General features: G+C 51.4%; 2 protein-coding genes across 4 annotated transcripts in view; one reads left to right on the forward strand and one right to left on the reverse strand.

The window, feature by feature from the left end:
* KCNG2 (potassium voltage-gated channel modifier subfamily G member 2) overlaps positions 1 to 27,312 on the forward strand; it is a 75,415-nt gene that overhangs the window by 30,313 nt on the left and 17,790 nt on the right. For 2 of the 3 annotated variants that reach the window (XM_081252252.1, XM_081252253.1), the window contains one exon: positions 10,902 to 11,612. In XM_081252252.1, the coding sequence (XP_081108378.1) occupies positions 10,902 to 11,612 (711 nt within the window). Of the gene's footprint in view, positions 1 to 4,595; positions 4,877 to 10,901; positions 11,613 to 27,312 lie in introns of those variants that run through there. The other variant, XR_014017300.1, reaches the window with a different exon arrangement.
* On the reverse strand, positions 25,209 to 27,290 carry LOC308626795 (protein c-Fos). The gene has a single exon (XM_081252254.1). It carries the CDS (start codon positions 27,146 to 27,148, stop codon positions 26,006 to 26,008), a length of 1,143 nt encoding a protein of 380 aa, XP_081108380.1. The 5' UTR covers positions 27,149 to 27,290; the 3' UTR covers positions 25,209 to 26,005.

The following is a 27,312-nucleotide window of genomic DNA, read 5'->3' on the forward strand; positions in this document are numbered from 1 at the left end:
TGCTCCATGCATATGATTTAAGTAAATTGTAAAATTTTTAGAGGAAAAATTACATTGGTTTTATTTTGTTGTAACTTGTTTCCAGAGCTGGCAGAATTTCTTCAAAATGACTCTATTATAAGTCACAAGATTAGCGAACATTTTATAGCTTGCTTTCAAAATCTTTGGGGGCTTCCACTTCTGGGAAGTTGGTGTAGATGTCTTTTCCTGCTGAGCACCTAAGTCCCACACCTTATACAAAAATTAAGTCAAATTAAGTCCAACTTAAACGTAACATGTAAAACGATTTACTTTAGAAAAATAACAGAAAATCTTGGGGATGTTGGATCATGCACATCATTCTTGATACCAAAAGCACAGTGAGGAAAAAAAGAAATGTAAATTAGACTTTATCAAAAGTAAAAACTTTTGCTCCACTGGCTATCTAACCCAGAGAGGGGAAAAAACCTTTATGGAAATGTTCATAGCAGCTTTGCTCATAACAGCCAAATCGTAGAAGTAACCCAGCTGTCCTTCACCTCGTGGGCGGTTAAGGAGCTGTGAGCATCCACACCACGAGAGCTCGTGGAGTGAACTGTTGATACAGCAACAACCCGGTGAATCTTCAGAGAATTATGCTGAGTGAAAAGAGCCAATCCTCAAAGGTTACATAACAGTGCGGGTCCTTTTATACACCATTCTCAGGATGACAGGAGTACAGGGACAGAGAACAGACCAGTGGTGGCTGGGTTAGGGTGGGGCTGGGAGGGCTGGAGGTGGGTTGGGGGGGGCCGTGGTGGTGATGGATGCTCTGTGTCTGGACTGTGTCCGTGTCTGCACCCTGCGGTTTTGCGAGATGCTACCACTGGACAAATTGGGTAAAAGGATCTCTACAAGCTCAAAATTGAAAGTTTAATTTTAAAAAAATCTTCAGGGCATTATATGCAGCTCTGCTGTATATATACATCATGCTTTGTGAATAAGAGTTATTAGTTACCAAATGTCTATGTGTCTCACAGATTTGGAGATTATATGTGGTTCTCATAAGTCATAACTGAAAAATAATCCTCCATCTTTGTGTCAACAACACGGCTGAACAGTGGATCTAATCAGCAAGTCTGAGCTCTGTTCATACACACACTTTAGAAGCCTTTTGTAATTTGTGTAACTTTGACATATAGAAAATAAATGCATTTCGAAACAAAATAGTTGAGCACACTGGAGTTTAACAACTGGAAAGAAATTATAGAAATGGTCCTAAGAGTACTTATCTTTAAGGCTGAAATTTCCTAAGAATCATGTTTTATTTAAAATTAGTTCTTTGCCTTTGGATCTTTGTTTTTAACCCATAGATGATTTTTATCTTAATTCATATGATGTTTGTCTTGGTAGGACAATAAGAATTGAAAAACAAAAAATGCAGTGGCTCACCAAATATTAACCTGTGTTCTCTTTATTGTCAGGAGGTTAGATGCATTTTTATTTTAAACTAGCTCAGCCACAGTCATCTGCTAGTTGGTTGGTTGGAGAAAAGCATTTCTTATTTAGATCACTTTTTCCATACTGTCACATGGCCTGTTTTATGTGTTCGTTCTCGTGAACCTGTGTCAGCTCAGAGGTTAAGCGTTTCAGCTGTAAAGCAAAGCAGGTACCTGGAAGGAGAGACCAGCCGAGAGGCTGGAATGGTCTTTGTGGACGGGCCAGGTCACAGCCCCCTTTTCCTGCAAACCACCGGGCGGCTGACGGTGAGAAGAGGTGAGGGAGGAGGTGGCGTGTGAACTGAACTAGTAAAGATTCCGAACCAGAACTGAGGCAGGGAACAGTTTATCAGAGCCTTTAATCACTGGATTCACTATCTGGCAACATTTACGGTGTGAAATAATGTTTTAGATCCTAAAGCCACTGGCTTTTAAGCTGAGATCAAACGCCCACCTTTTGGACGCATCTGGGGGCCTCCTGTGCCCTCGGGGCGCCTGGTCCCCCCACCCTACCCCCATGCCTCACCCTACTCCGATGCCCCACCCCTACCCCAGTCCCCAATCCCCATCCCCACCCCCTACCCCACCCTACCGCCCACCCCACGCCCCACCCTGTACCCCAGTCCCCACCCCCAGTCCCCAGCCCACCCCATGCCCCACCCCCTACCCCACCCCACGCCCCGCCCCCACGCCCCACCCCTACCCACACCCCCACACCCCACCCCTACCCCGGAGTCTACACTGAGGCCCCTCCCGGGACCGGGGGCTCAGGGGCTTCATGTCACCATGGCAAGAGCTGCCCCGGGGAGCACGAAGGCTCAAGCGTCTGTGGCCTGTGCTGGGTAGGCAGGCAGAGGGAGTCCGGCAAAGAGACAGGTGCTGACAGCTGGGAGTCCACCAGTGTGTGCACAGGCCGGGGACGTGGGGGCCACAGGGGGTGCGGAGTGCCCAACAGCATGGATCCCTTGTTTCACGTACAGCCAGGGGTCTCATTTTAAAGGTCACCTTCTTCAAGTAAGAAGCTGTCTGTTTTGTACAAGGAAAGAAATCTCTCCTAGAGAATACTTCGCTTGGTGACACCCAAAACTTTATCTTTGCTAAAGAGGTTTTAGTCTGTTCCAGTTCATGTTTTTAAGCCTAAATTGGTAAATTCAGCTACAGAATAAATATTTCCTCCACTGTGGGTTGACCTTCTGGTATTTGGGAACCCCTTCCTAATCATGTGTGTTTTTCCCCCTTTTCAGTTTCATTCACACACGCCCCTCTGCCGCACTCCCTTGCAGGCCCCCCAGGAGACGCATCCCTAACCAGCCTCCCTCCTGCCCACAGCTCCAAGGACCCAGGGACGGAATGCGGGGGTACCAGCTGGGGCAGGACCCGATGGGCGCACAGTTTGATGGGCAGACGCCTCCCTCTCCTCCGGCCACAGCTGCCTTGGAGGCAGTGGACCAGGCCCCTGGCCCTTTCTGCGGTGACCGCTGAGTGTGTCCAGCCCCAGTTACAGTGTCACGGGGCTTTGAGCTGAGAGAGCGGGAGGGAGGCTGTGCCGGACACGGTGGCGTCTTTCCCTAGAGTAGCTACGAAGCCAAGTCCCACAGCACACATTCCTTTTGAGGACTAAAGCCCCCAGGTCTCCCTGTAAAGCGCCAGGCATGGAATCTCCTCGTCCTGTTGGTCACTGAGCCTTTGCAGCTGGATGTCTTCCATCTTCACCACATTTTCGTCACTTGGTTTATTTTCACCTCTTCTCTGGGATTCCTAGTAAACAGAATTGATCATTTTCCTTTCTCCTTTGCTTGCTTTATGTGTCCTTGTCTGTGATGTCTGTCTTCCATTGACCCCTTTTGGAGGGTTCCTGGGAGAGAATGCCTCCACCTGACCCAACCTGACCTCAAGCTGACCCAACCTGACCTCAAGCTGACCTAACCTGACCTCAACCTGACCCAACCTGACCTCAACCTGACCCAACCTGACCCAACCTGACCTCAACCTGACCTCAAGCTGACCCAACCTGACCTCAACCTGACCTCAAGCTGACCTAACCTGACCCGACCTGACCTAACCTGACCTCAGCCTGACCCAACCTGACCTCAGCCTGACCCAACCTGACCGAACCTGACCTTAACCTGACCCAACCTGATCTCAACCTGACCCAGCCTGACCCAACCTGACCTCAGCCTGACCCAACTTGACCTCAGCCTGACCTCACCCTAACCCCAACCCGATCTCACCCTGACCCTAACCTGACAGACTCTACTTTCAGTCTCATCTGTTCACCTCTGGAAACTACTTTCTTATTCAGATCCTCCTGGACTTTGTGATAATGTCTTTCTTCCTCTGGGGTTTTAATTCCTTCTTTGATGTCTGTAAAGATTTTTGATAATCCTATCATCTCAAATTCCCAGGAGCCTGATCCTATTATTCCTGTGCCTGCTGGTGTTTGCTCCCGTAGGATTTTGCCCTGTGTATTTTATAATTTCGGTTTGTAAATTCATCTCAGTTGAGGCTTCATCAGCGGGAAGCTATGAGGCTTGAGTGGCGAGTCGTCCCTCCAGACCAGGGGTGATGATGGCATTGGGCTGGGTCTGCCCTTGTTCTGGGGTGTCCTGCACGTGCGCTGTAGGGTTTCATGGCACCCCTGGCTCCTTCCCACCAATGCCAGTCACACCCAGTCACGACAACCAAAAATGTCCCGGGCCTTGCCAGGTGTCCCAGGGACAGAGTCACCCCAGTTGATTATGTGTGTCTCCAGGATATGGCCAACATGGGACCACCTTTCACGGGGGATAATTTCCTAGCTTTGAGTTTCAGAGACAAAAGTTTCAACCTCAAATCCATTGTGCAGGTAGGCTTTTCGACACATATTCTTGTAGAGCCAGGCAGAGAAATCTTGTAATCCTCCTATCCCATAGGCAGATGTTTTTCTAGTTTACCCTTTCACTAGGGTGTAGGGGCAAACATTGGTGCTTCCTGTAGGATTAGTTCAAACCCTCCACCTCCTGTCATGATGGTTTACCAGTTTACTATCTACCAGAAATGAACACGTCCAAGAGACCCCATATCCTTGGCAATAACGTGTGTCATCAAACCTTCCCACCTTACAACGTGGTAATTTGAGATGTTTATTTTTGCTACTAGAAACGAACTGGAGGGACTTCCCTGGTGGTCAGGGGTCAAGAATCCGCCTTTCAATGCAGGGGACGCGGGTTCGATCCCTGGTCGGGGAACTAAGATCCCACATGCCGTGGAGCAACTAAGCCCATGCGCCACAACTACTGAGCCTGCGCTCCTCAACTAGAGAGAGAGAAAACCCGCGTGCCACAACTAGAGAGCCCGTGCGCCACAACAAAGCCTTCTTGCCACAACAAAAGATCCTACGTGCCACAACTAACCCCCAAGGCAGCCAAATAAATTAATAAATTTAAAAAAAAAGGAAATGAAGTGGAGCATCTTTTCATATATTTAAAGTCTGTGTTTTCCCTTTACTGTAAACTCTGTGACAATTTGCCCATTTTTTCTATTGAGCTGTCAGGTTTTTTCTTAAAATCCACGGCACTTGAATGCCTCTTATGCCCCACACAGAAGATAGGGATGCACTTCAGGGCTCTCAGCAATGACTGTCAGTCTCTTAAGAGAGAACCTGACTTAAAAACATTTAGTAGGGCTTCCCTGGTGGCGCAGTGGTTGAGAGTCCGCCTGCCGATGCAGGGGACACGGATTCGTGCCCCGGTCCGGGAAGATCCCACGTGCCGTGGAGCGTCTGGGACCGTGATCCATGGCCGCTGAGCCTGCGCGTCCGGAGCCTGTGCTCCGCAATGGGAGAGGCCACAACACTGAGAGGCCCGCGTACCGCAAAACAACAACAACAACAAAAAAAAACACTTAGTAACATGTAAGTTATGTTTATATTTGTAAACGTATATTCCGGGGAAGAAAACCCTTTACAGGAAAGTTGTAGGATCTGGCTGATTACCCAGTTATTTTAATGATCAGTCATCCCTACCTACAAAGAATTCGAAGCACACATTTGATGTGGCTACAAAAGGAGTTGATTAACCTGTGCTACAGACTTGTCACGTGGCTCCACGGGGACAGGAAGACGTGGAGGACCCCAGTCTAGCGCAGGCAAGGTGGGCTTTCCCACTCCATACTTGTCTCTGCCCCTCACGGTATTCCAGGCAGAAGCTGCCGTCAGCTCTGGTTCTGACAGTTACGGGAAAAAGACGTGAGGTCACGTGGCACTTTCCCTCGGGCACACCTCGGCCTCAGCCCAGAAACTTGTGAGCCTGCCCTGGGGGCTCCATCCTTCCCGGTGGCCTCGCACAGCTCCGGAGAGTGGGGCGCCTCCTGTGAGGACCCCCGCCTGCCTCCTGGGCAGATGCTGAGTCCCCTCTGAGCTGCCTGGGAAGGAGGTCGGCTGTGAGCCGCTGGTGTCCTTGATGTGGAATCCCGAGCCGCTGTCCCTGGGTCTTTGACGAAAAGCGGCAGCCTGGGGGATCTCTGCAACAAGTTCCCGCGACCTGAACAACTGACTGCATTTAGGAAAGTAGGATCTTCCTTTTCAGCATAACCTCCTCAGATTTCCCCGACCTCCTGCCCGGCCAGCGAGCCTGCAAAGCCCTCGGGGCAGCCTCTCCTCTGCACAGAGCCCGCCTCGCGGTGTTGGAAGTGCCGGTCGTCCTTGTGCCCCGGCTCCCCCGCCATGAGCTCCAGCATTGCGTGTCCAGCACCAGCAGATGTTACTGACATTTGCTGCATGAAACGCCGATCCTGAGGCATCAGCAACACAGCTGGGCCCTGAGCGCCTTCGCCCTCAAATCCTGCAGTGACTGCGCAGGCACGCTGGCTCTCTCCCCACGACCCCTTCTATCTGGTTTTCTCCCCCTCCCAAATCTCAGGGTCAGTGGGCATCCGGGCTGCATGCCGAACACCCCTTGGGCGCCCCCCGCTTTACGGTTTGTGAGTCGCCCTGGTGGTAGGTTTGCCTGGCAGTGGTTAGAGCATCAAATCCTTAACAACAATGAAACGTCTTGATTTTGGCAGTTGAAGCAGTGGTTCTCAGGCTTTAGCGCACTACACCTGCTCATTGACATGCACAGAACCGGATGTCAATTTTTTTAATTGAAATGATAATGTCCATTTTAATGTGTACAATTCAGTGTTTTTAGTATTTTAACCCTCTCCACTACCTAATGCCAGAGCATCCTCATGACCACAAAAAGAAACCCTGTCACCATGCATCGGTCACTCCCCCACCCCCCAGCCCCTGGCAACCACTAACCTACCTTCTGTCTCTGCAGATTTGCCTGCTCTGGACAGTTCCTTTCTGTCCGGCCTCTTCCACTTACACCATGTTTTCAACGTCCATCCGTGCTGTGTCCTGTGTCAGCACTTCATTCCTTTTTGTGGTTGATTGTGTCCCAGTATGTAGATGGAGCACATTTGCTTATCCATTGGTCAGCTGATGGACAGTTGGGTTGTTCCCACATTTTGGCTATTGTAAATAACGCTGCTGTGAATATTCACGTACATGTTTTTGCGTGAGCCTAGGCTTTCATTTCTCTTGGAGTAACATTGCTGGATGCCATGGTAAGTCTATGTTTAACTCTTTGAGGAACTGCCCAGCTGTTCTCCACAGCAGCTGCACTATTTCACACTCCCACCAGCAGCGTACGGGGGTCCTGAGTTCTCCACGCCCTCGCCGACACTCCTTTTTCCATTTGTTTGGTCGCAACCAAGCTGATGGACGTAAAGTGGTACCAAGTCGTTTTGATTAGCGTTTTCCTGATGACCGATCACACTGAGCATCTTTTCAAGTGTCTATTAGCCATTTTTGTATCTTTTTTGGAGAAGTCCTTCAAATCCTTTGCCCACGTTTTAATTGGGTTGTCTTTTTGTTTTTGAGTTGTAGGAGCTCTTTATATATTCTGGACACTAGACCCTTATCAGATATATGATTTGTAAATTTTTTCTCATCCCATGAGCTATCATTTCATTCGCTTGATAATGTCCTTTAACGCACAAAAGAGTTTAAGTATGACAAAGTCCAGTTTATTTATTTTTCTTTTGTTGCTTATGCTTCTGTTGTATTTCAGAAACCATTGCCTACTCCAAGGCCATGAAGATTTACTCCTGTGCTCTTCTAATCAGATTCTTCCCCTCCCCAGGGTTTGGTGTAATTGCTGCTGTTTGTTTGACTTTTCTGGATGAATTAGGCAAAGTCTATATGTTTTTGTCTTGTGTGGCCACTGATATCTCTGTCCCATTAGCTTAATGGTCAGCAAGTGACTGGACAGAGATTCTCACATGCCTGGAACAAAAACAAAAACAAACCAGTCTTTGCAGACGGGCCCTGTGTGTCAGGGCCCCCTCAACACACAGCAGGGCTGTCCCTTGCCTCCCCCTTTCACCTCCAGCTTGTGCAGAGCTGCAGGTCAGCTGGGGTCAGGGCATGGGGAGAGTGTAGGGCCTTCTCAGGTCTTTCCTGAGCATGTACACGGCCCCAGGCACATGAGCAGCACTCTAGATTTCGAGCAGTTTGTTGGAGCATTTCCAAAGCATCTCATTCCCCAGCCTCTTCTCCCAAGCTTTCTGGTTAGTCTATTTTTTGCCCCAACTATAATGTTCATCCATTGCCTCAGCAAACATTTTTGTGTAAGTGATTTCCACAAACTGCCCGGGTGGCCACTTTAGCCCTGGGAGAGTCCCGAGTTAGGGGAGGTACAGGCAAGCCTTCTGACGGGTCTTTCGGGGGAGCCACCAGAAGGGTCCAAATAGTTATGGTTCCTCCTGAATCGGGTCCACTCTCCTCTTCCAGTACCAGTCCTGGTACCAGGAACGCAGGCTGTCATCTTCAAGGTGAACGCTGAGCTGGGAAGCAGGTTAAATAAAATGCTAAGAGCTCACTGTTGTTACCAAGATTCAGCTGTTTTTTTTTTTTTTTTTTTTTTTTTGCGGTACGCGGGCCTCCCACCATGGTGGCCTCTCCCACTGCGGAGCACAGGCTCTGGACACGCAGGCCCAGTGGCCACGGCCCACGGGCCCAGCCGCTCCGCAGCATGTGGGATCCTCCCAGACCGGGGCACGAACCTGCGTCCCCCACGTCGGCAGGCGGACTCCCAACCACTGCGCCACCAGGGAAGCCCTCAGCTGTTTTTACTCAAGTGTTCCCCTGGGTGCTGCTCCCCTTTGGTTAGTGTCCAGAGTTCCAAAAAAAAAGTTGATTCTGATGGTTTTTTACCGGTTTTCTCATTGTTTTAATGGGGGGATATTTGGGGGTCCTTACTATGCAGTTTTCCAGTCACTCAGAATTTTAAGTGTAGAGCCAGGAATATACTTTTTTTTTTGCAGGTTCCCTTGATAATTTTGGTGCTGTTGGCCCTCAGTCTACACTTTGAGAACAAAACTGGAACTGTGTCCCTCCGCTCCAGATTACTGCCTAGCCGATGTCTAAGATATACTCCCTGGTAAATGGGACCTTTGGAGTTTATGTCCCCGGATTGGTATTTGCCTGTTTTCTCTGCTCTGTCACTGTTGCCACAGGGCAGAGAAGTGCGTGGTGCCAAAGCACTGACCCCATTGTGTTAACAAGTCAAGGGGGACCATCCTGAGCAGGATTTGGAGGAGGAACAGAACCGCCCTCCAGCGGTGTGGAAAAGAACCCACAGGAGTCTCTGAAAAGGACAAAGTCATCAGTGTTACTTATGGACCCTTTTTGATGTGGTTCCTGAGTCAGGGACCCTGTTTGCAAACGGATACATAGATGTTAAGGGGTGACCCAGCACTGGGCAGAGGAAGGAATGTAAGGTGCAATTGTGGGTAAATACGCCACGAAACTTTAAATGTCCACATTCAGGACAAAAATGATTTTGTCTCAGTAACATATTTTGTGACACGTCCTTTTAACAAGTGCTAAGTAAACCAACACATTTAGGAATTTTGGTTGCTGGTCTATGCACAAGCTATGATGAGATACTCATTAAGAAGAAGAATATGGGACTTCCCTGATGGCGCAGTGGTTAAGAATCTACCTGCCAATGCAGGGGACACGGGTTCAAGCCCTGGTCCGGGAAGATCCCACATGCCGCAGAGCAATTAAGCCCGTGCACCACAACTACTGAGCCTGTGCTCTAGAGCCTGCAATGAACACCCAACGCAGCCAAAAAAAAAAAAAAAAAGAAGAAGAATAGGATTTCTTTTGTGAGTTTCTTGAACCCTGGTCAAAGAATAAAACAAGTAATCATTCATATAAGAAACTCACCTGGAATCTTACCTTTGCCAAGCATTCTTAAGAAGGCATCCGACAACAAATGCCAAAGTGCACATGCCCACCAACCAGTGTGGGTGATCCATGTTCAAAATATTTTAAAGGAGATCCGGGCTAGCAATTCCCACTACAAAGGTATTTCCCTCCCTTATATGTTTGGAACTGTGAGCTTCATTAAGCTTTGGAGCCACAGATCCCTTTGTGACTCTGAGGATCCTCTATTGGGAAAATGTGTACACACACAAGTTTGCATCTAAGTTTAGAAGGCTCATAGATCCCTGAAGAATTCCCATGGCCAACAAATAAAGAACCTCTGGTTTAGAGAATCAAGGCAACCGAAGCATCGTGAGTTTCTCTACATCAGTGCCTCCCAAACCCCGCTGTGCAGGAGAATTATCTGGAAGCTTTTAAAAAGCAAAACAAACCCGTTTTTATTAGGGACGTTTGTAAATGTACATAAAAGCAGAGAGAAAGTATAATGGCCCCACTGTTCTCATCACCGGGCTCCAGCAGCAGGTGAAGTGTTTTGTCTGCCCACCACCTTGAGAAAGATTTGCTTAACGAAGATCCAGACCTCATTTCACGTGAATACCTCACTGTGGACCTCTAAGGGGTCGAAACCCCCTGTTTTTCACGAGTGCAGTACCAGTCTCATGCCTTTAAAAAGGCTTTAAAATCATAGATAGTGCTGGGATTTTCTTATTTACTCTTAGATGTCTTTTTATAGTTGGTTCCCTCTAATCCGAATCCAAATAACGTCCACAGGCTGTTCTGGCGGTTTGGCTGGCGCTTCTTAAGGATCAACACATCCACAGCAGCCCCTCCCCCGGCCCCCGCTTGTTAACCAGCCGGAAACCCCCCAGGTCTGGCCTGGCCATCATCTCCTGAGGCAGCATCTCCAGGGCGGCCCGCCCGCCTCCCTCGTGCTGCCCCGCGCTGGCCGCGTCCCTAGTCTCCAGGCAAGAAATTAAGGCGGGTCCCTTGTAAGCGGGGCCTGCTGGAAAGCTGAGTGGCGGGCTCCTGGGACCACCTGCAGGCGTCAGGGATGCAGGAGAGAGGAACCGAGCGGCCGGGCCAACGGAGCCCTTGGTTTGGTTCGCTCCCCAAGCCCCAAGGTCGTGCGTGGGCGGCGGTGTCCCCGAGCTCTGCGGCCTAACGCGCGCTCCCTTCCTTCGCAGGCCCAGCCTCCGGACCCTGGTGCGGCGCATGGGGCCACGGCCCTGCTCCCCGGGCATGCGGAGCCCCCGGGCCCCGAGCCCCTGGTTGGCGTTGGCGGCGGCGGCGGCGGCGGCGTTGGCGGGGCCCGCGCCCGGCACGTTATCATCAACGTGGGCGGCTGCAGGGTGCGCCTGGCCTGGGCCGCGCTGGCCCGCTGTCCCCTGGCGCGCCTCGAGCGCCTCCGCGCCTGCCGCGGCCACGACGAGCTGCTGCGCGTGTGCGACGACTACGACGTGAGCCGCGACGAGTTCTTCTTCGACCGCAGCCCGTGCGCCTTCCGCGCCATCGTGGCGCTGCTGCGCGCCGGGAAGCTGCGGCTGCTGCGCGGCGCATGCGCCCTGGCCTTCCGCGACGAGCTGGCCTACTGGGGCATCGATGAGGCGCGCCTGGAGCGCTGCTGCCTGCGCCGCCTGCGCCGCCGCGAGGAGGAGGCCGCCGAGGCGCGCGCGGGGCCGGCGGAGGGCGGGGCCCCCGGCAGCCCGGCCTGCGCCCCTGGGCCCGGCGGCGGGCGGCTGGCGCGCGGCCGGCGGCGCCTACGCGACGTGCTGGACGACCCGCGCTCGGGCCCGGCCGGCAAGCTCTTCGCCTGCGTGTCCGTGGCCTTCGTGGCCGTCACGGCGGTCGGCCTCTGCCTCAGCACCATGCCCGACATCCGCGCCGAGGAGGAGAGGGTGAGCGCGGGGCGGGGGCGACTGGGCCGGGCAGGGCTGGGGGCGGCTGGGACGGAACCGGGGAGGGGCGGCGGCAGCTGGGCCGTGGGGCGCCCGCTGGGTGGTGGTCTTAGGCACCGCGCGACCCCATTGGTCGCTGAAACTGCAGGCCCTGGACCCCCCTGCACCCGCCCTGGGCAGGTTCGCCGGGAGTGAGCCCCTGGCGCAGCTGCCCCGTCAGGCCGCCCACTGTGCGCTGCCAGCAGAGGCTCCAAATTCCAGCCAGTTTCAAGAACTCGGCAAGGCTGCCAGGCGGGCGGGCCTTCTCACTGAGCCTCTCTGACGGCCAGGCCTTGAGGCTTGGACAACTTGGAGTTAAAACGCCCAGTCTAGAGAGTGCTGTGCTCTAAACTCAAGTCCCGTCGTCCTGAACCACAGGGACAGGACCTCTGAATTCTTCCAGGCGCCCAGCTGTGGCGCACCCAGGGCCGGCTTTGTGGAGGCGCTGGGGCTCGTGTCTGAGCAGACGGTAGACTTCCTGCCCCCTCTGTCGTCCCGGGAGGCTGCGGGCAGAAGGGTCATCCTGGGGTTAGGATGTCACCCGAAGCTCAGCAGCGTTTGTGCGATGCACACACTACGGAGTGTCTCGGAAACACTCGGGGGAGGCCCGAGTGGGTGTCGTCCGGGTCGGGCTTAGACGAGAGGAGGTGCGGCGGTATTTGAAGGATGTGGCTGCGTGTTGCCCTCAAAGCGTTGCCTGTGTTTTCTCACGGGGTGGTGGCAGGGGCGTCCTGCCTTAACCTCCGCAGCTCCAGCTTCCAGGGGTGGCCGAGGCTCGGACTTGAACCCCACGGCCCCAGGCAGAGCAGGGCAGAGCTCACGTCAGCCTCTCAGTGAGAGCCCCTCCGCAGTCCGGGGTGGTGCCCGAGCTCGCCCGCTGCCGTCAGCTCTTATTCAGAGACACAGAGCTCGGTTCTTCTGGAACATTAGCTGTGAGAGGTCTCGACCAAGAGCCTGGTGATCCTGACGGCAGATTAAATTTAAATGTAAATTTTAGGAACTTGGTTTGGCTTCCTTCATTGTTTGGGTGTCTGATTGCTGAGCTGCCATTTCCAGTTGTCTTAACTAGGCCCCAGCTGGGGATTCTGCTTGTAAAGACACTCGACCTGTTTGGACTTTCTCAGTAGCAGTAACTCCATACAATCCGAGGAAGGAAATCACTTACACAGGAATCAGGGAACAGAAGTTAGGGCTGTGTCAACTAATGACAGCGTCACCGGAGGTCGAGCTGACCCTGAGACTCCTCGAGGCGTCATCTGGCCCCCACGTCACCCACCATCACATCCGTCACCCACCTCTTCCCCATATCCAGAAACACTGCTTCACACCACCCAGACGCTGTCTCACCAGATCAGTCATCAGATTAGGAAGTAAGGATCCCGGTGTTGGTGAGCACGTGGTGAGTGTGGCCATGTGCTTGTGAGGGGTGCTTACGAAGCCCCTGGCCCACTGCACACAGTAGGTGCCGAGTAATAGTAGGTGTTGTCACTGCCACAGGAAGAAGTTTTATGTTTCATCAACTCTGGGTGTGTGGTAAAAAAAAAAAAAAACCATAAAATTCACCATCTTAGCCATTTTTATGTGCAGTTCAGTGGCGTTAAGTACATTCACAGTGGTGTGCAACCGTCACCACCCTCCGTCCCTAGAAGTCTTTCCTCTTCCCAAACTGAAACTTTGTCCCCATCAAACACTAACTCCCCAGCCCCTGGGACCCAGCCTGTACCTTCTGCCCCTGTGAATCCAGCTACTTCAGGGACTCACTTAAGTGGAATCACACAGGCAGCATCTTTCTGTGACTGTCTTGTTTCACTGAGCACAGTGTCCTCCGGGTGCATCCGTGATGCAGCAGGTGTCAGACCCCTTCCTGTTTAGGGGCTGAGTAACACTCCCTTGTATGTATCGCCTCACTTTGTTCATCCATCATCCGTCCGTGGACACTTGGGTCGCTTCCTCCTTTTGCTGCTGGGAATAACGCTGCTGTGGACACGGCACAAACATCTGGTGAGTCCCTGCCCTCGGTTCTTTGGGGTTTATCCCAGGGGTGCACTAGCTGGATTCTGTGGTGATTCTGTGTTTACTTTTGCGGGGAGCCTCCCTGCTGTCCCCTGCAGCTGCACCCTTGACGGTCCGACCACAGAAGTTTCCAGGCACGAGGCCATGAGGGATGGAGGGCAGAGAAGAGAAAAACTTGGAATCCTTCATTATTTTCTTGTTTGTTGGGGTTTTTCCAGTAGAAATTTTTTTTTTATTTACTTATTTCTTGTCTGTATTGGGTCTCTGTTGCTGCACACAGGCTTTCTGTAGTTGCCACGAGCAGGGGCTACTCTTCATTGCAATGCGCAGGCTTCTCATTGTGGTGGCTTCTCTTGTAGCGCAGCACGGGCTCTAGAGCGGAGGCTCAGTAGTTGTGGCACGTGGGCTCAGTAGTTGTGGCTCACAGGCTTTAGAGCGCAGGCTCAGTAGTTGTGGTGCACGGGCTTAGTTGCTCCACGGCATGTGGGATCTTCCCAGACCAGGGATCGAACCCGTGTCTCCTGCATTGGCAGGAGGATTCTTAAACCAGTGCGCCACCAGGGAAGCCCTCCAGTAGAATTTAGCTTGAAAGTCACAAGGCTCAAGTATTATCTCTGTGTGATCTCTGATATTAATTAAGTGGCTAAATAATTTCTTTGTGAGATTTCAGGCCTTCTCTTGAAGGCTCCAGAAAGCAGCCTCTGAGAGGCACGGCACCCACAGCTCCGTGGGCCTGAGGTCCTCATCCTCCACCAGTGACAAGCAGGGACACTTCCCCAACGCATCCACATTCTAGTTGGCACTCCAGTTAAACGCGCCCAATTCCCTCCTGAAAAACGATCTTGGGGGAGCAGGGGGTGTCATGGAGAATCAGGGGTGAGCTGGTGCGGCTCCGTTTTCATCAGTCTGTCTGGTGACATCTCTTGTCATCTCTGGCAGCATTGGCATTGGTGGTTATTTTTGTGTGTTGGTGCAGAAAAGCATCGAGGGAGAAAAGAGATTATTATCCTCCGTTATTCAGGGGCTCAGAGGAAAGCTGATTCCTGCTGCCGATCCATGAAATGCCCCTTGAGGGGCCGGGCCCCCGCCTGGGCTGGAAGGAGGTCCCCACTGCACAGAAATCCCAGCCCCCGGCTCCAGGGTGGCCGGGACGCGGCCTTTGGGCACAGGGACCAGCTCCCTTCGCCTTCTTGTCTTGGCCCCAGGGCAGACTCTGCAGCCAGACGTCCAGGTCCCCTCTGGCTGGTGACGTGGCCTGAGCCCCAGGGTGGCTGCAGAGCTCGACAAAGCCCCTGTGCTCCCGAGGCCACTGAGGCGCCGTGTGCTTGTGGGTGGGCGTCCTTGCGGTCCGCCCTCCCCTAGAATCCAGGCTCTCACTGTCCAGCGCTGCCCCTGTGTCTCCTCGGTGCCCTGGAAGTCCCCGTGCCCGGTGGTGGCTCCATCCAGAATCTGCTGTCATGCGTTGTAATTGAATGAGAGCTAGGTCTCCACTTTCTACGGTTTATAGGAAGAAGGATGGTAAAAGCATAACCTGCGGGATGAATCTTGAGGACGTTTTGCCGAATGAAACAAGCCAACTGACAGTTCAGTAGGATGAATCCTGTCTGATTCCACTCATAAGAGGCACTTAGAGCCATCAGATCCGTGGAGTCAGAGTGTGGACGGGACGGGCAGGGGCCACAGGGATCCGCAGGGCGCAGGCCATCCCAAGTCAAAGCAGCTGGGGCTCCGGTGCGTCCAACCGACTCAGGAGGCCCCGAGGACCCTCGGCCAGGAGGGGCCCAGGACTCCCCCCCATGCTTAGCGAGAGCAGGGCAGCCCCAGGCTGAGCAGACCCGGCATGGCTGCGGCAGGAAAGACCACGGGGCCCACAGCCACACCGGGACTGCTTGCTGCCTCCTGCGCCCCCGTCAAGGTGCAGCGGGGGACCCGGGCAGAGCCGCCCCTCCGACTCCATGGCCGTTCGGTGTCCAGGTCGGCGCGCAGGTGGGGGCTGGGTCCCCAGGAGCGTCTGAGGGGCAGCCCAGGGCTAGGACCCTCACGGCCCGTCCTCTGGCTCCTGCCGTTCTGAGGGTGACACGGGAGCAGTTAGGCCTGCTCCTTGTTCGCGGTGGGGCCTTGATGGCTCCGGCTCCACCGTGGACCGCGTGTGTCCCCTGCTGCCGTGAAATAAACCACCATGAACTGCCTCATGAAACGGCACGACTCGCCCTCGAGGTCCCGGTGGGACCCGGGCCTCACGTCCAGGGCTGGTTCCTACGGAGGCTCCGGGGGACCCGTCCCCTTCCCTCGTCCCTCGGCCCCTCCTGTGTCCTCCCAGCACGTCTCCTGGTTCTCCTCTCCCACCACTGTCCCCTCCTCGTGATGGGCTGTAAGGACCCTGTGATGACACTGGCCCCGTCACCAGGATGCTCCCGGCTCTGGCCTCGCTGTCATCCCACCCTCCACAGCCCCTTCTGCCATCAGAGGCGACGCAGCCGTGGGCCCGAGGACCAGGATGTGGACGTCTTCCAGGCATTATGAGGCTGACCACCGTCATGAAACCACTTGAGGGAGAAACTCCTGCTGCATGTCCCCAGGTCCCCGCCCCGGTCGGGGCCACGCCGGCGCTGCCCAAGGAGCTGTCTCCCTCCTACACTGAGGTCTCAGCCAGGAGCTGCTTCCAGCGCTCAGCTCTGCCCTCGTGGACGCCTGTCCTCAACCTTCCGTGTCGTGTGCATAACCTCAGAGCCAGCAGACGTAAGGATCCCACCCCTGTCTGAGGGCTTCCGAGGGTTCGAAACCCCAGGTGACATCAGAGTTGTCCATGCAGAATCTCCAGGCCCGGATGCTGGTTTTGCTCTGGAGATGAAGACAGGTGTTTGCAGGGCGAGAAGCTGGCCAGCGGGAGGGAAGGAGACCGCCACCCGGAAGCCCCATGGAACACACGCCAACCCTGAGTTATCTTAGCACAGCGTTCGCTGTGTGTCAGCAACAGCTCTTAGGAGCATTGCTCTGGCGTCTCGGGTGTTTACTGGGTCAGGAGCACAGAGAAGAAGGACCAGGGGCCCCCCGGCCCCCCGACTGCTGCACCGGTGTCTCCCCAGCCGAGTGAGACTTCTGGGGCCATGGCTGCTCTTACCTCCGCCTGCAGGACCCAGGGGCAGGGGTTGGGGGCGTGCACGCGGGACCCGCTCTGTCCTGTCCAGGGAGGCCCCCGCCGGAGTCGGCTCAGTCCCCAGTGTCTGGTCCATGGCAGGACCATCCATGCAGGAAGGAAAGGCTCCCTGGCATCCAGCGGGTCTCATGTCCAGGCCTCAGGGCTATCTGCACAACAGTCCCTCCTTGTCTGCAGAGATGAAGATTAGTAATACCAAACCTCTAAACACCGTGGCCACAGAAAGTTACCGTGACTTCTGAGCCAATGCACTGCCTGGTTCCTGGGAGAAACGATCACAGCAGTCACCACCCTGAGATGCCCCCCGTCTCATACCGGGCTGGACAGTCTCCCCTTGGCACGCAAGCAGAAGTTTTAATGCCTGGCTCAGAGGGAGAGGGAGGGGTCTGTGCCCCCCGACCTGGTGAGGTGAGACGGGGGGCCAGTGCTAGAGGGATGCCCCCCAGCTGCTGCGGACGGCCAGGCAGCCCCACCTCCAGGGCTGACCCCAGACCCCACCTGCAAGTCGCTGTGGGAGCCCCAAGCCCGACGGGAGGCGAGGCCCCCGACCCGCTGCCTCAGGGGGCTCCAGTGGGCCTCCGGCCTCACTCTTAGGGTACTGGGGGCTCTGTGAAGGAGACAGCGATTCTCCAGCCCTCCCCACCCCGCCCCCCATCGGGCAGCACGCAGGCCCAGGCCCTGGGCACCAGGCCAACCCAGAGCCCACGATGGCTGCAGGATGATCCATCCTCCTGAGGCTGTGTCGGGCGTGGTTAGGTGACCGCGGGGACAGGTCGTGCCATCGGGGCCCTCCCCGTGCTGGACGTCACCCCATGGCGCCTGCCCAGCCATCAGATGCTGAGGACAGGCCTTCGGAGCCGCTGGGAGGATGGGACGGAAGCCTTTGTTTCAGCAAACAGCTCGCAGATTCCTTCACGCGGTGGCGGCCGTCGTTGCCTGGAGACAGGGCTGAGCCTGGCGTTGGGCTGCGAACCGGCCTGGGGGGAACAGCGCGTCCTCACGCAGGCTGCGCTCAGAGCCAGCGCTTCCTTTCCACGGAGGCTGGTGTTTGGCTTGCGAGTCGATTTTTTCCTTTAAGCTCATATGATTAAATCAAGACCCACATAATTAGTTATGGATTTCATGACTGGGGCTTCAAGTATTGAATTCACTAAGACATTTGGCAACAGCATCGGAAGCTGGTGACAGAGCTTCTGCTGCGTGTGGGCACAGACACACGCGCCGAGATTGCCAGCCTGGAGCTGGGGTGAGAGCTTCGCTGCCTCCGTGCTGTGTCAGTCAGGGTTCCCGGGAGAAACGAACGGAACCAGCGCAGCAGGCTGTCTCTCCTTGGTTCTCCCCTGTGGGACCCCTGGCCCGCCGTGGTGTGTGGAAGCACGGCACCGACTGTTCACAGGCTCAGGGCTGGAGGGGCTTTGCCTCCGATGACTTGGCCTGGAGTCCCCCACCCCCCGCCCCCGGCCCGCCTCGGATGATGTCAGGCCTTAGACTCTGGAGTTGATGCTGAAGTGATTTAGACTTTGGGGGCTGTTGGATGGAATGCAGGTGAGAAGGACATGAACTGGCGGCGGCGGGGTGCAGAATGCTGCCGGCTGAATGTCACGTCCCCCAGATTCACATGCTGAATCCTAATGCCCAGTGTGTCGGGGCCGCGAGGCCTGTGGGGGTGACGAGGTCATGAGGGTGGAGCCCTCGTGATGGGATTAGTGTCCCTGTAACAGTGACCGCAGAGCTCCCCCGCCCCTTCGCCACGTGACGACACAGTGAGAAGGCGCGTCCACGAGCCAGGAGCAGGTCCTCAGCAGACACCGATTCTGCCTGGACCCCACGCGTCTGGCTCCAGAGCTGCGAAGGATGGACATCTGTTGTTTCAGCCCCAGCAGCAGCACAAACGGACTGTGCTGGTGGCAGAGGAGCCCCTGAGCGTGGGGACCTGGGCTTCTTTCCAACTCCTGGCAGAGCGTCTCCTGTCCACGACGGTGTAAGAATGCTGCATTTGGGCCGCTGCCACAGGGCCGGACCACGGGGCTCTCCCACCAGCATCCACTGGGCACTGGGGCTGCACGTGACCTCCACCTCGTCCCAGGAGGCTCCGGTCCCCACCCAGCAGGGGAAGGTGGCTTCCCTGTGGAAACGCGGCCCGTGACCCTCTGTGTCCCATCGTCACACGCATGAGAACGGACTGGTGGTGCTGTCCTGACCTGTTGGCCACGGGGCCCAGTGAAGCTGACAGGAAAAAGGAAGGATGGAAACCGGCCAGCAGCCTCTGCCGACACAGCTGCCCCGGGGCTGCCGGGAGGGCCCCTGTGACCCCAGGGTCCCCAGGGACTGAGCTGGGAACAGAGGCTCCCAGGACCCCTGAAAACGGATGATAGGTTTGGCTGGTTTATTTTCTTGTTTGCAAAGATCTGATCCAGGAACCACCAAAATCTGGTGGCAGATATTCTGCTGTGGGCAAAACCTCCTCTGAGAGCCAGGCGTTCCCGGTTCAGGCCCTGACCCTGATCACTGTTCTCTTCTGTAAAATGAGGGTGACGGCTCCAGGGCTGCTGCGAAAGGCAAGGCTCCGGCCCCTCCCCCGACGCGTCCCTTCTCCCCCCACCGTGCCCCCACCACGCCATCCAGAATTGTCGTCCAAGGCCCCTAGCAGTCATGGGCCGCCACGTTGGAGGGACCACTGCCTGTTTTCATGGGAGACCCTCTTACGAGGCTCTTAGAGGCGCTGGAAACCAAGCCAGATGTGCCAAGGGATAAACATGAAGCTCAGGGCACTTTCCTCTACTTTCCATGTAAATTTGGCAGGAAAAATAGGGGATTTTTGTTTTGGATTTGTGCTTTAGTCTGAGGGGAAAAAAAGACTTGTGCTCAAATGCCTAGAATAGAAGCTACAAGACTTTTTTTTTTTAAAGACAATTTGTTAGAGCAGTTTAAAGTTCACAGCAAAATTGAGAGGAAGGTACAGAGATTTCCCATATGCCCCCTGCACCCCCCCCAGATGCACAGCCTCTCCCAACATCAGCATCCCCAGAGTGTGGACCTTCGTTACAAATGATGAACCTACGCCACATGTCATAATCACTTAAAGCCCACAGTTTACATGAGCGTCGTTCTGGGTAGTGTACGTTCTGTGGGTTTGGACAAATGTAAAATGACATGAACCCACCGTAATAGCATCACACAGAATCGTTCCACTGCCCTAAAAATCCTCTGTGCACCCACCCCCCTGTATTCATCCCTCCCTCCTCTTCCCCAGGCCCTGGCACCACTGAGCTTTTTACTTTCTCCATAGTTTTGCCTTTTCCAGAATGTCCTATAGTTGAAATCCTCTTCAGATTGGCTTCTTTGACTTAGTAATATGCATTTAAGGTTTCTCCATATTTTTTTCATGGCTTGATAGCTCATTTCTTTTTGGCCTTGAATAATATTCCATTGTTTGACTGCACCATAGTTTATTCATCACTGAAGGACTGAAGGACATCTTTTGTTTGCTTCCATTTGGCACTTATGAATAAAGCTGCTATACGCATCTCTGTGCAGGTTTTTGTGTGAACATAAGTTTTCGTTTCCTTTGGATAAATACCAAGGAGTGCGATTGCTGGATCGTCTGGTGAAACTATGTTTAGTTTTTTAAGAAAGCACCAAAGTGTCTTCCGAAGTGGCTGCACCATTTTCGCGTCCCCACCAGCAATGATGAGAGTTCCTGTTGCTCCACATCCTCACCAGCCTTTCATGTTTTCAGTGCTCTGGGTTTTGGCCATGCTAATAGGTGTGGAGTGGTGTCTCGTTGTTGTTTTACCTTGCATTTCCCTGATGACATATGATGTGGAGCATCTTTTCACGTGCTTATTTGCCATCTGTTTTCTTTTTTTTAAATTTTATTTATTTTTTACACAGCAGGTTCTTATTACTTATCTATTTTATGCACATCAGTGTATACATGTCAATCCCAATCTCCCAATTCGTCCCACCACCGCCCCCACCCCGCCACTTTCCCATACGTTTGGTGTCCATACATTTGTTCTTTACATCTGTGTTTCTATTCTGCCCTGCAAACCAGTTCATCTGTACCATTTTTCTAGGTTCCATACATATGCGTTAATATACAGTATTTGTTTTTCTCTTTCTGACCTACTTCACTCCATATGACAGTCTCTAGATCCATCCACATCTGTACAAATGACCCAGTTTCATTCCTTTTTATGGCTGAGTGATATTCCATTGTATATATGTACCGCATCTTCTTTATCCATTTGCCTGTCAATGGACACTTAGGTTGCTTCCATGTCCTGGCTATTGTAAATAGTGCTGCAATGAACATTGGGGTGCATGTGTCTTTTTGAATTATGGTTTTCTCTGGGAATATGCCCAGTAGTGGGATTGCTGGGTCATATGGTAATTCTATATTTAGTTTTTTAAGGAACCTCCATACTGTTCTCCATAGTGGCTGTATCAATTTACATTCCCACCAATAGTGGAAGAGGGCTCCTTTTGTCCACACCCTCCCCAGAATTTGTTGTTTGTAGATTTTCTGATGATGCTCATTCTAACTGGTGTGAGGTGATACCTCATTGTAGTTTTGATTTGCATTTCTCTAATAATTAGTGATATTGAGCAGCTTTTCATATGCCTCTTGGCCATCTGTATGTCTTCTTTGGAGAAATGTCTATTTAGGTCTCCTGCCCATTTTCTTATTGGGTTGTTTGTTTTTTTAAGATTGAGCTGCATGAGCTGTTTATATATTTTGGAGATTAATCCTTTGTCTGTTGATTCGTTTGCAAATATTTTCTCCCATTCTGAGAGTCGTCTTTTCGTCTTGTTTGTAGTTTCCTTTCTTTTGCAAAAGCTTTTAAGTTTCATTAGGTCCCATTTGTTTATTTTTGTTTTTATTTCCATTACTCTAGGAGGTGAATCAAAAAAGATCTTGCTGTGATTTATGTCAAACAGTGTTCTTCCTTTGTTTTCTTCTAAGAGTTTTATAGTGGCTAGTCTTTCATTTATGTCTCTAATCCATTTTGAGTTTATTTTTGTGTATGGTGTTAGGGAGTGTTCTAATTTCATTCTCTTACATGTAGCTGTCCAGTTTTCCCAGCACCAGTTATTGAAGAGACTGTCTTTTCTCCATTGTATATCCTTTCCTCCTTTGTCATAGATTAGTTGATCATAGGTGCATGGGTTTATCTCTGGGCTTTCTATCCTGTTCCATTGATCTATATTTCTGTTTTTGTGCCAGTACCATATTGTCTGGATTACTGTAGCTTTGTAGTATAGTCTGAAGTCAGGGAGTCTGATTCCTCCAGCTCCGTTTTTTTCCATCAAAATTGCTGGGCTTCCCTGGTGGCGCAGTGGTTGGGAGTCTGCCTGCCGATGCAGGGGACATGGGTTCGTGCCCCGGTCCGGGAGGATCCCACATGCCGCGGAGCGGCTGGGCCCGTGAGCCATGGCCGCTGAGCCTGCGCGTCCGGAGCCTGTGCTCTGCAACGGGAGAGGCCACAACAGTGAGAGGCCCGCATACCGCAAAAAAAAAAAAAAAAAAAAAAAAATTGCTTTGGCTATTTGGGGTCTTTTGTGTCTCCATACAAATTTTAAGATTTTTTGTTCTAGTTCTGTAAAGAATGCCACTGGTAATTTGATAGGGATTTCACTGAATCTGTAGATTGCTTTGGGTAGTATAGTTATTTTCACAATATTGATTCTTCCAATCCAAGAACATGGTATATCTCTCCATCTGTTTGTGTCATCTTTTATTTCTATCATCAGTGTCTTATAGTTTTCTGCATACAGGTCTTTTACCTCCTTAGGTAGGTTTATTCCTAGGTATTTTATTCTTTTTGTGGCAATGGTGAATGGGATTGTTTCCTTAATTTCTCTTTCTGAGTATATAGGAATGCAAGAGATTTCTGTGCATTAATTTTGTATCCTGCAACTTTACCAAATTCATTGATTAGCTCTAGTAGTTTTCTGGTGGCATCTTTAGGATTCTCTATGTATAGTATCATTGCTGCAAACAGTGACAGTTTTACTTCTTCTTTTCCAATTTGTATTCCTTTTATTTCTTTTTCTCTGATTGCTGTGGCTAGGATTTCCAAAACTATGTTGAATAATAGTGTGAGAGTGGACATCCTTGTCTTGTTCCTGATCTTAGAGGAAATGCTTTCAGTTTTTCACCATTGAGAATGATGTTTGCTCTGGGTTTGTCGTATATGGCCTTTATTATGTTGAGGTAGGTTCCCTCTCTGCCCACTTTCTGGATAGTTTTTATCATAAATGGGTGTTGAATTTTGTCAAAAACTTTTTCTGCATCTGTTGAGATGATCATATGGTTTTTCTTCTTCAATTTGTTAATATGGTGTATCACACTGATTGATTTGCATATATTGAAGAGTCCTTGCATCCCTGAAATAAACCCCACTTGATCATGGTGTATGATTCTTCTAATGTGTTGGATTCTGTTTGCTAGTGTTTTTTTTGTTTTTTTTTTTTTTTTGTGGTACGCAGGCCTCTCACTGTTGTGGCCTCTCCCGTTGCGGAGCACAGGCTCCGGACGCACAGGCTCAGTGGCCATGGCTCACGGGCCTAGCCGCTCCATGGCATGTTGGATCTTCCTGGACTGGGATACGAACCCGTGTCCCCTGCATCAGCAGGCGGACTCTCAACCACTGTGCCACCAGGGAAGCCCTGTTCGCTAGTATTTTGTTGAGGACTTTTGCATCTGTATTCATCAGTGATATTGGTCTGTAATTTTCTTTTTATGTAGTATCTTTGTCTGGTTTTGGTATCAGGGTGATGGTGGCCTCATAGAATGAGTTTGGGAGTGTTCCTTCCTCTGCAGTTTTTTGGAAGAGTTTGAGAAGGATGGGTGTTAGCTCTTCTCTAAATGTTTGATAGAATTCACCTGTGAAGCCATCTGGTCCTGGACTTTTGTTTGTTGGAAGATTTTTAATCACAGTTTCAATTTCATTACTTATTATTGGTCTGTTCATATTTTCTATTTCTTTCTGGTTCAGTCTTGGAAGGTTATACCTTTCTAAGAACTTGTCCATTTCTTCCAGGTTATCCATTTTATTGGCACAGAGTTGCTTGTAGTAGTCTCTTAGGATGCTTTGTATTTCTGCGGTGTCCGTTGTAACTTCTCCTTTTTCATTTCTAATTTTATTGATTTGAGTCCTCTCCCTCTTTTTCTTGATGAGTCTGGTTAAAGGTTTATCAATTTTGTTTATCTTCTCAAAGAACCAGCTTTTAGTTTTATTCATCTTTGCTATTTTCTTTGTTTCGGTTTCATTTATTTCTGCTCTGATCTTTATGATTCCTTTCCTTCTACTAACTTTGAGTTTTGTTTGTTCTACTTTCTCTAGTCCCTTTAGGTGTAAGGCTAGATTGTTTATTTGAGATTTTTCTTGTTTCTTGAGGTAGGATTGTATTTCCCTCTTTCCTCTTCCCTCTTAGAACTGCTTTTGCTGCATCCCGTAGGTTTTGGATCATCGTGTTTATGTTGTAATTTGTCTCTAGGTATTTTTTGATTTCCTCTTTGATTTCTTCAGTGATCTCTTGGTTATTTAGTAACATATTGTTTAGCCTCCATGTGTTTGTGCTTTTTACGTTTTTTCCCCTGTAATTGATTTCTAATCTCATAGTGTTGTGGTTGGAAAAGATGCTTGATATGATTTCAGTTTTCTTAAATTTACCGAGGCGTGATTTGTGACCCAAGATGTGATCTATGCTGGAGAATGTTCCGTGTGCACTTGAGAAGAAAGTGTAATATGCTGTTTTTGGATGGAACGTCCTATAAATATCAATTAAATCTATCTGGTCTACTGTGTCATTTAAAGCTTGTGTTTCCTTATTTTCTGTCTGGATGATCTGTCCATTGGTGTAAGTGAGGTGTTAAAGTCCCCCACTATTATCGTGTTAATGTCAATTTACTCTTTTGTAGCTGTTAGCAGTTGCCTTATGTATTGAAGTGCTCCTGTGTCGGGTGCACATATATCTATAATTGTTATATCTTCTCCTTGGATTGATCCCTTGATCATTATGTAGTGTCCTTCCTTGTCTCTTGTAACATTCTTTATTTTAAAGTCTATTTTATCAGATATGAGTATTGCTACTCCAGCTTTCTTTTGATTTCCATTTGCATGGAATATCTTTTTCCATCCCCTTACTTTCAGTCTGTATGTGTCCCTAGGTCTGAAGTGGTTCTCTTGTAGACAGCATATAGATGGGTCTTGTTTTTGTATCCATTCAGAGAGCCTGTGTCTTTTGGTTGGAGCATTTAATCCATTCACATTTAAAGTAATTATTGATATGTATGTTCCTATTACCATTTTCTTAATTGTTATGGGTTTGTTTTTGTAGGTCCTTTTCTTTTTTTTTTTTTTTTTTTTTTGGTCGCATTCAACTTAAATGCTTTTATTGACAATGTCTTTGAACAATAAGCAAACAATGCTTAAATTTTTCATTCAGATTCACTTTCCACATGTCAAAAGACCTCAAGGTAGAAAAAAATAAAATAAAAATATAAATATCTGAGAATCCATCTTAATAAATAAATTAAAAACACAATAAAACGTTTTCATGGAAAACTGTTAATGTCAGAACATTCAGACCACCTCAACAATGCATGATCAGTAACGTTACAATGAACATTGATGTTGAAGAAAAACTACAGTACATGGATATAGCTATTTATTTCTAACTACCAGAAAATAAAGTCATATCTTTTCTTAGTTTAATATTGGTCATTGCTAATCAGAACACACAATTGCCAGGAACACAGTAGTTATTGTTAAAATCAGCTGCACTAGATACAATTTGAAAATATCCAGCACCAGGTTAATTCCAAAACGAACCCAATAGATTAGTTAATGCTATGAGAAGACTAAAGAGAAAGAGAAAAGAGACACAGACCCAGGCCTGGCTCGACATGCTACTAACTACCAGCTCTCAGATGTGTCACTGGGAACAATACACACTCCATGCGTTTTGCTACATCTCCAGAAGAGGTAAGGACTTGAGTCCACACATGGATGTTGTCAAGTCCTTGAGGCCCACAGCCTGGTGTGTTTCACGCACAGGTAAGTTCCTCCCTAGGTCTATGGGAACCCTCGAGGGAAGACGTGTTCCTCCTCTCTGTAATGCACCGACTCGGGCAGTGGCACGTGCGTGCCTGCTGCCTCCCCTCTCTGCCTGCTCACAGGGCCAGCAGCGTGGGTGAGCTGAGCGAGTCAGAGGAGGGCTCGTTGCTGCTGCTGCCCTTGCGGTGGGCAGCCGCACAGCTGGGGAAGGAGTCAGCCTCAGGGTAGGTGAAGACGAAGGAAGACGTGTAAGTAGTGCAGCTGGGTGTACAGGTGACCACCGGGGTGCACAGGGGTTCCAGCTCTGTGGCCATGGGCCCCATCCCCAGGGAGCCACCGTGCAGGGGCTCCCAGTCTGCTGCATAGAAGGAACCAGACAGGTCCATGTCTGGCACAGAGCGGGCGGTCTCAGAGCCGCTGGGCCTGGACGATGCTGGGAACAGGAAGTCATCAAAGGGCTCAGCCTTCAGCTCCATGCTGCTGATGCTCTTGACGGGCTCCACTGAGGGCTTGGGCTCAGGGTCATTAAGGAGGGGTAGGGTGAAGGCCTCCTCAGATTCGGGGGTGGCAGCTTCAGGCAGGCCCCCGCTCAGATCAAGGGAAGCCACAGACATTTCTTCTGGGAAGCCCATGTCATCAGGGATCTTGCAGGCAGGTCGGTGAGCTGCCAGGATGAACTCTAGTTTTTCCTTCTCCTTTAGCAGGTTGGCAATCTCAGTCTGCAAAGCAGACTTCTCATCTTCTAGTTGGTCTGTTTCCGCTTGGAGTGTGTCAGTCAGCTCCCTCCTCCGGTTCCGGCATTTGGCTGCAGCCATCTTATTCCTTTCCCTTCGGATTCTCCTTTTTTCCTCTTCTTCTGGGGACAACTGTTCCACCTTGCCCCTCCTGCCAATGCTCTGAGCTCTGCCTCCGGTCATGGTCTTCATGACTCCAGCCCTGGAGTAAGCCCCAGCCGAGGGGGTGGGGACTCCATAGGGGTGGGGGGCTCTGGTCTGGGATGGGGCCACGGAGGAGACCAGGGTGGGCTGCACTAGCCACTGCAGGTCCGGGCTGGTCGAGATGGCGGTCACTGTTGGGATGAAGTTGGCACTGGAGACGGCCAGATCGGTGCAGAAGTCCTGCGCATTGACGGGAGAGCCCATACTGGAGAAGGAGTCGGCCGGTGAGTGGTAGTAGGAGAGGCTGTCCCCGGCCGGGGAGGCGCTGCTGCAGCGAGAGGATGACGCCTCGTAGTCGGCGTTGAAGCCAGAGAACATCATGATCGCGGGTAGTCAAAGCCGGGCGAGGGGCTGAGGAAAGGAGGCAGGTAGGAGCTGCGCGGCAGAGCTAGGTAGGAGCGCTGTTGCTCGCTCGCTGCGCCGCCGCCTCCGGCTCTGTCTCAGCTTCTTAGCTGCTCGCTGCCGATGCGGTTGCTGTAGGTCCT

This window comes from Mesoplodon bidens, assembly GCF_964165515.1.
Source record: "Mesoplodon bidens genome assembly, chromosome: 13".
NCBI lineage: Eukaryota > Metazoa > Chordata > Mammalia > Artiodactyla > Ziphiidae > Mesoplodon > Mesoplodon bidens.

Bases quoted from the DNA above. Each gene is read 5' to 3' on its own strand.
- LOC308626795 (XM_081252254.1), bottom strand. From the start codon at position 27,148: ATGATGTTCTCTGGCTTCAACGCCGACTACGAGGCGTCATCCTCTCGC.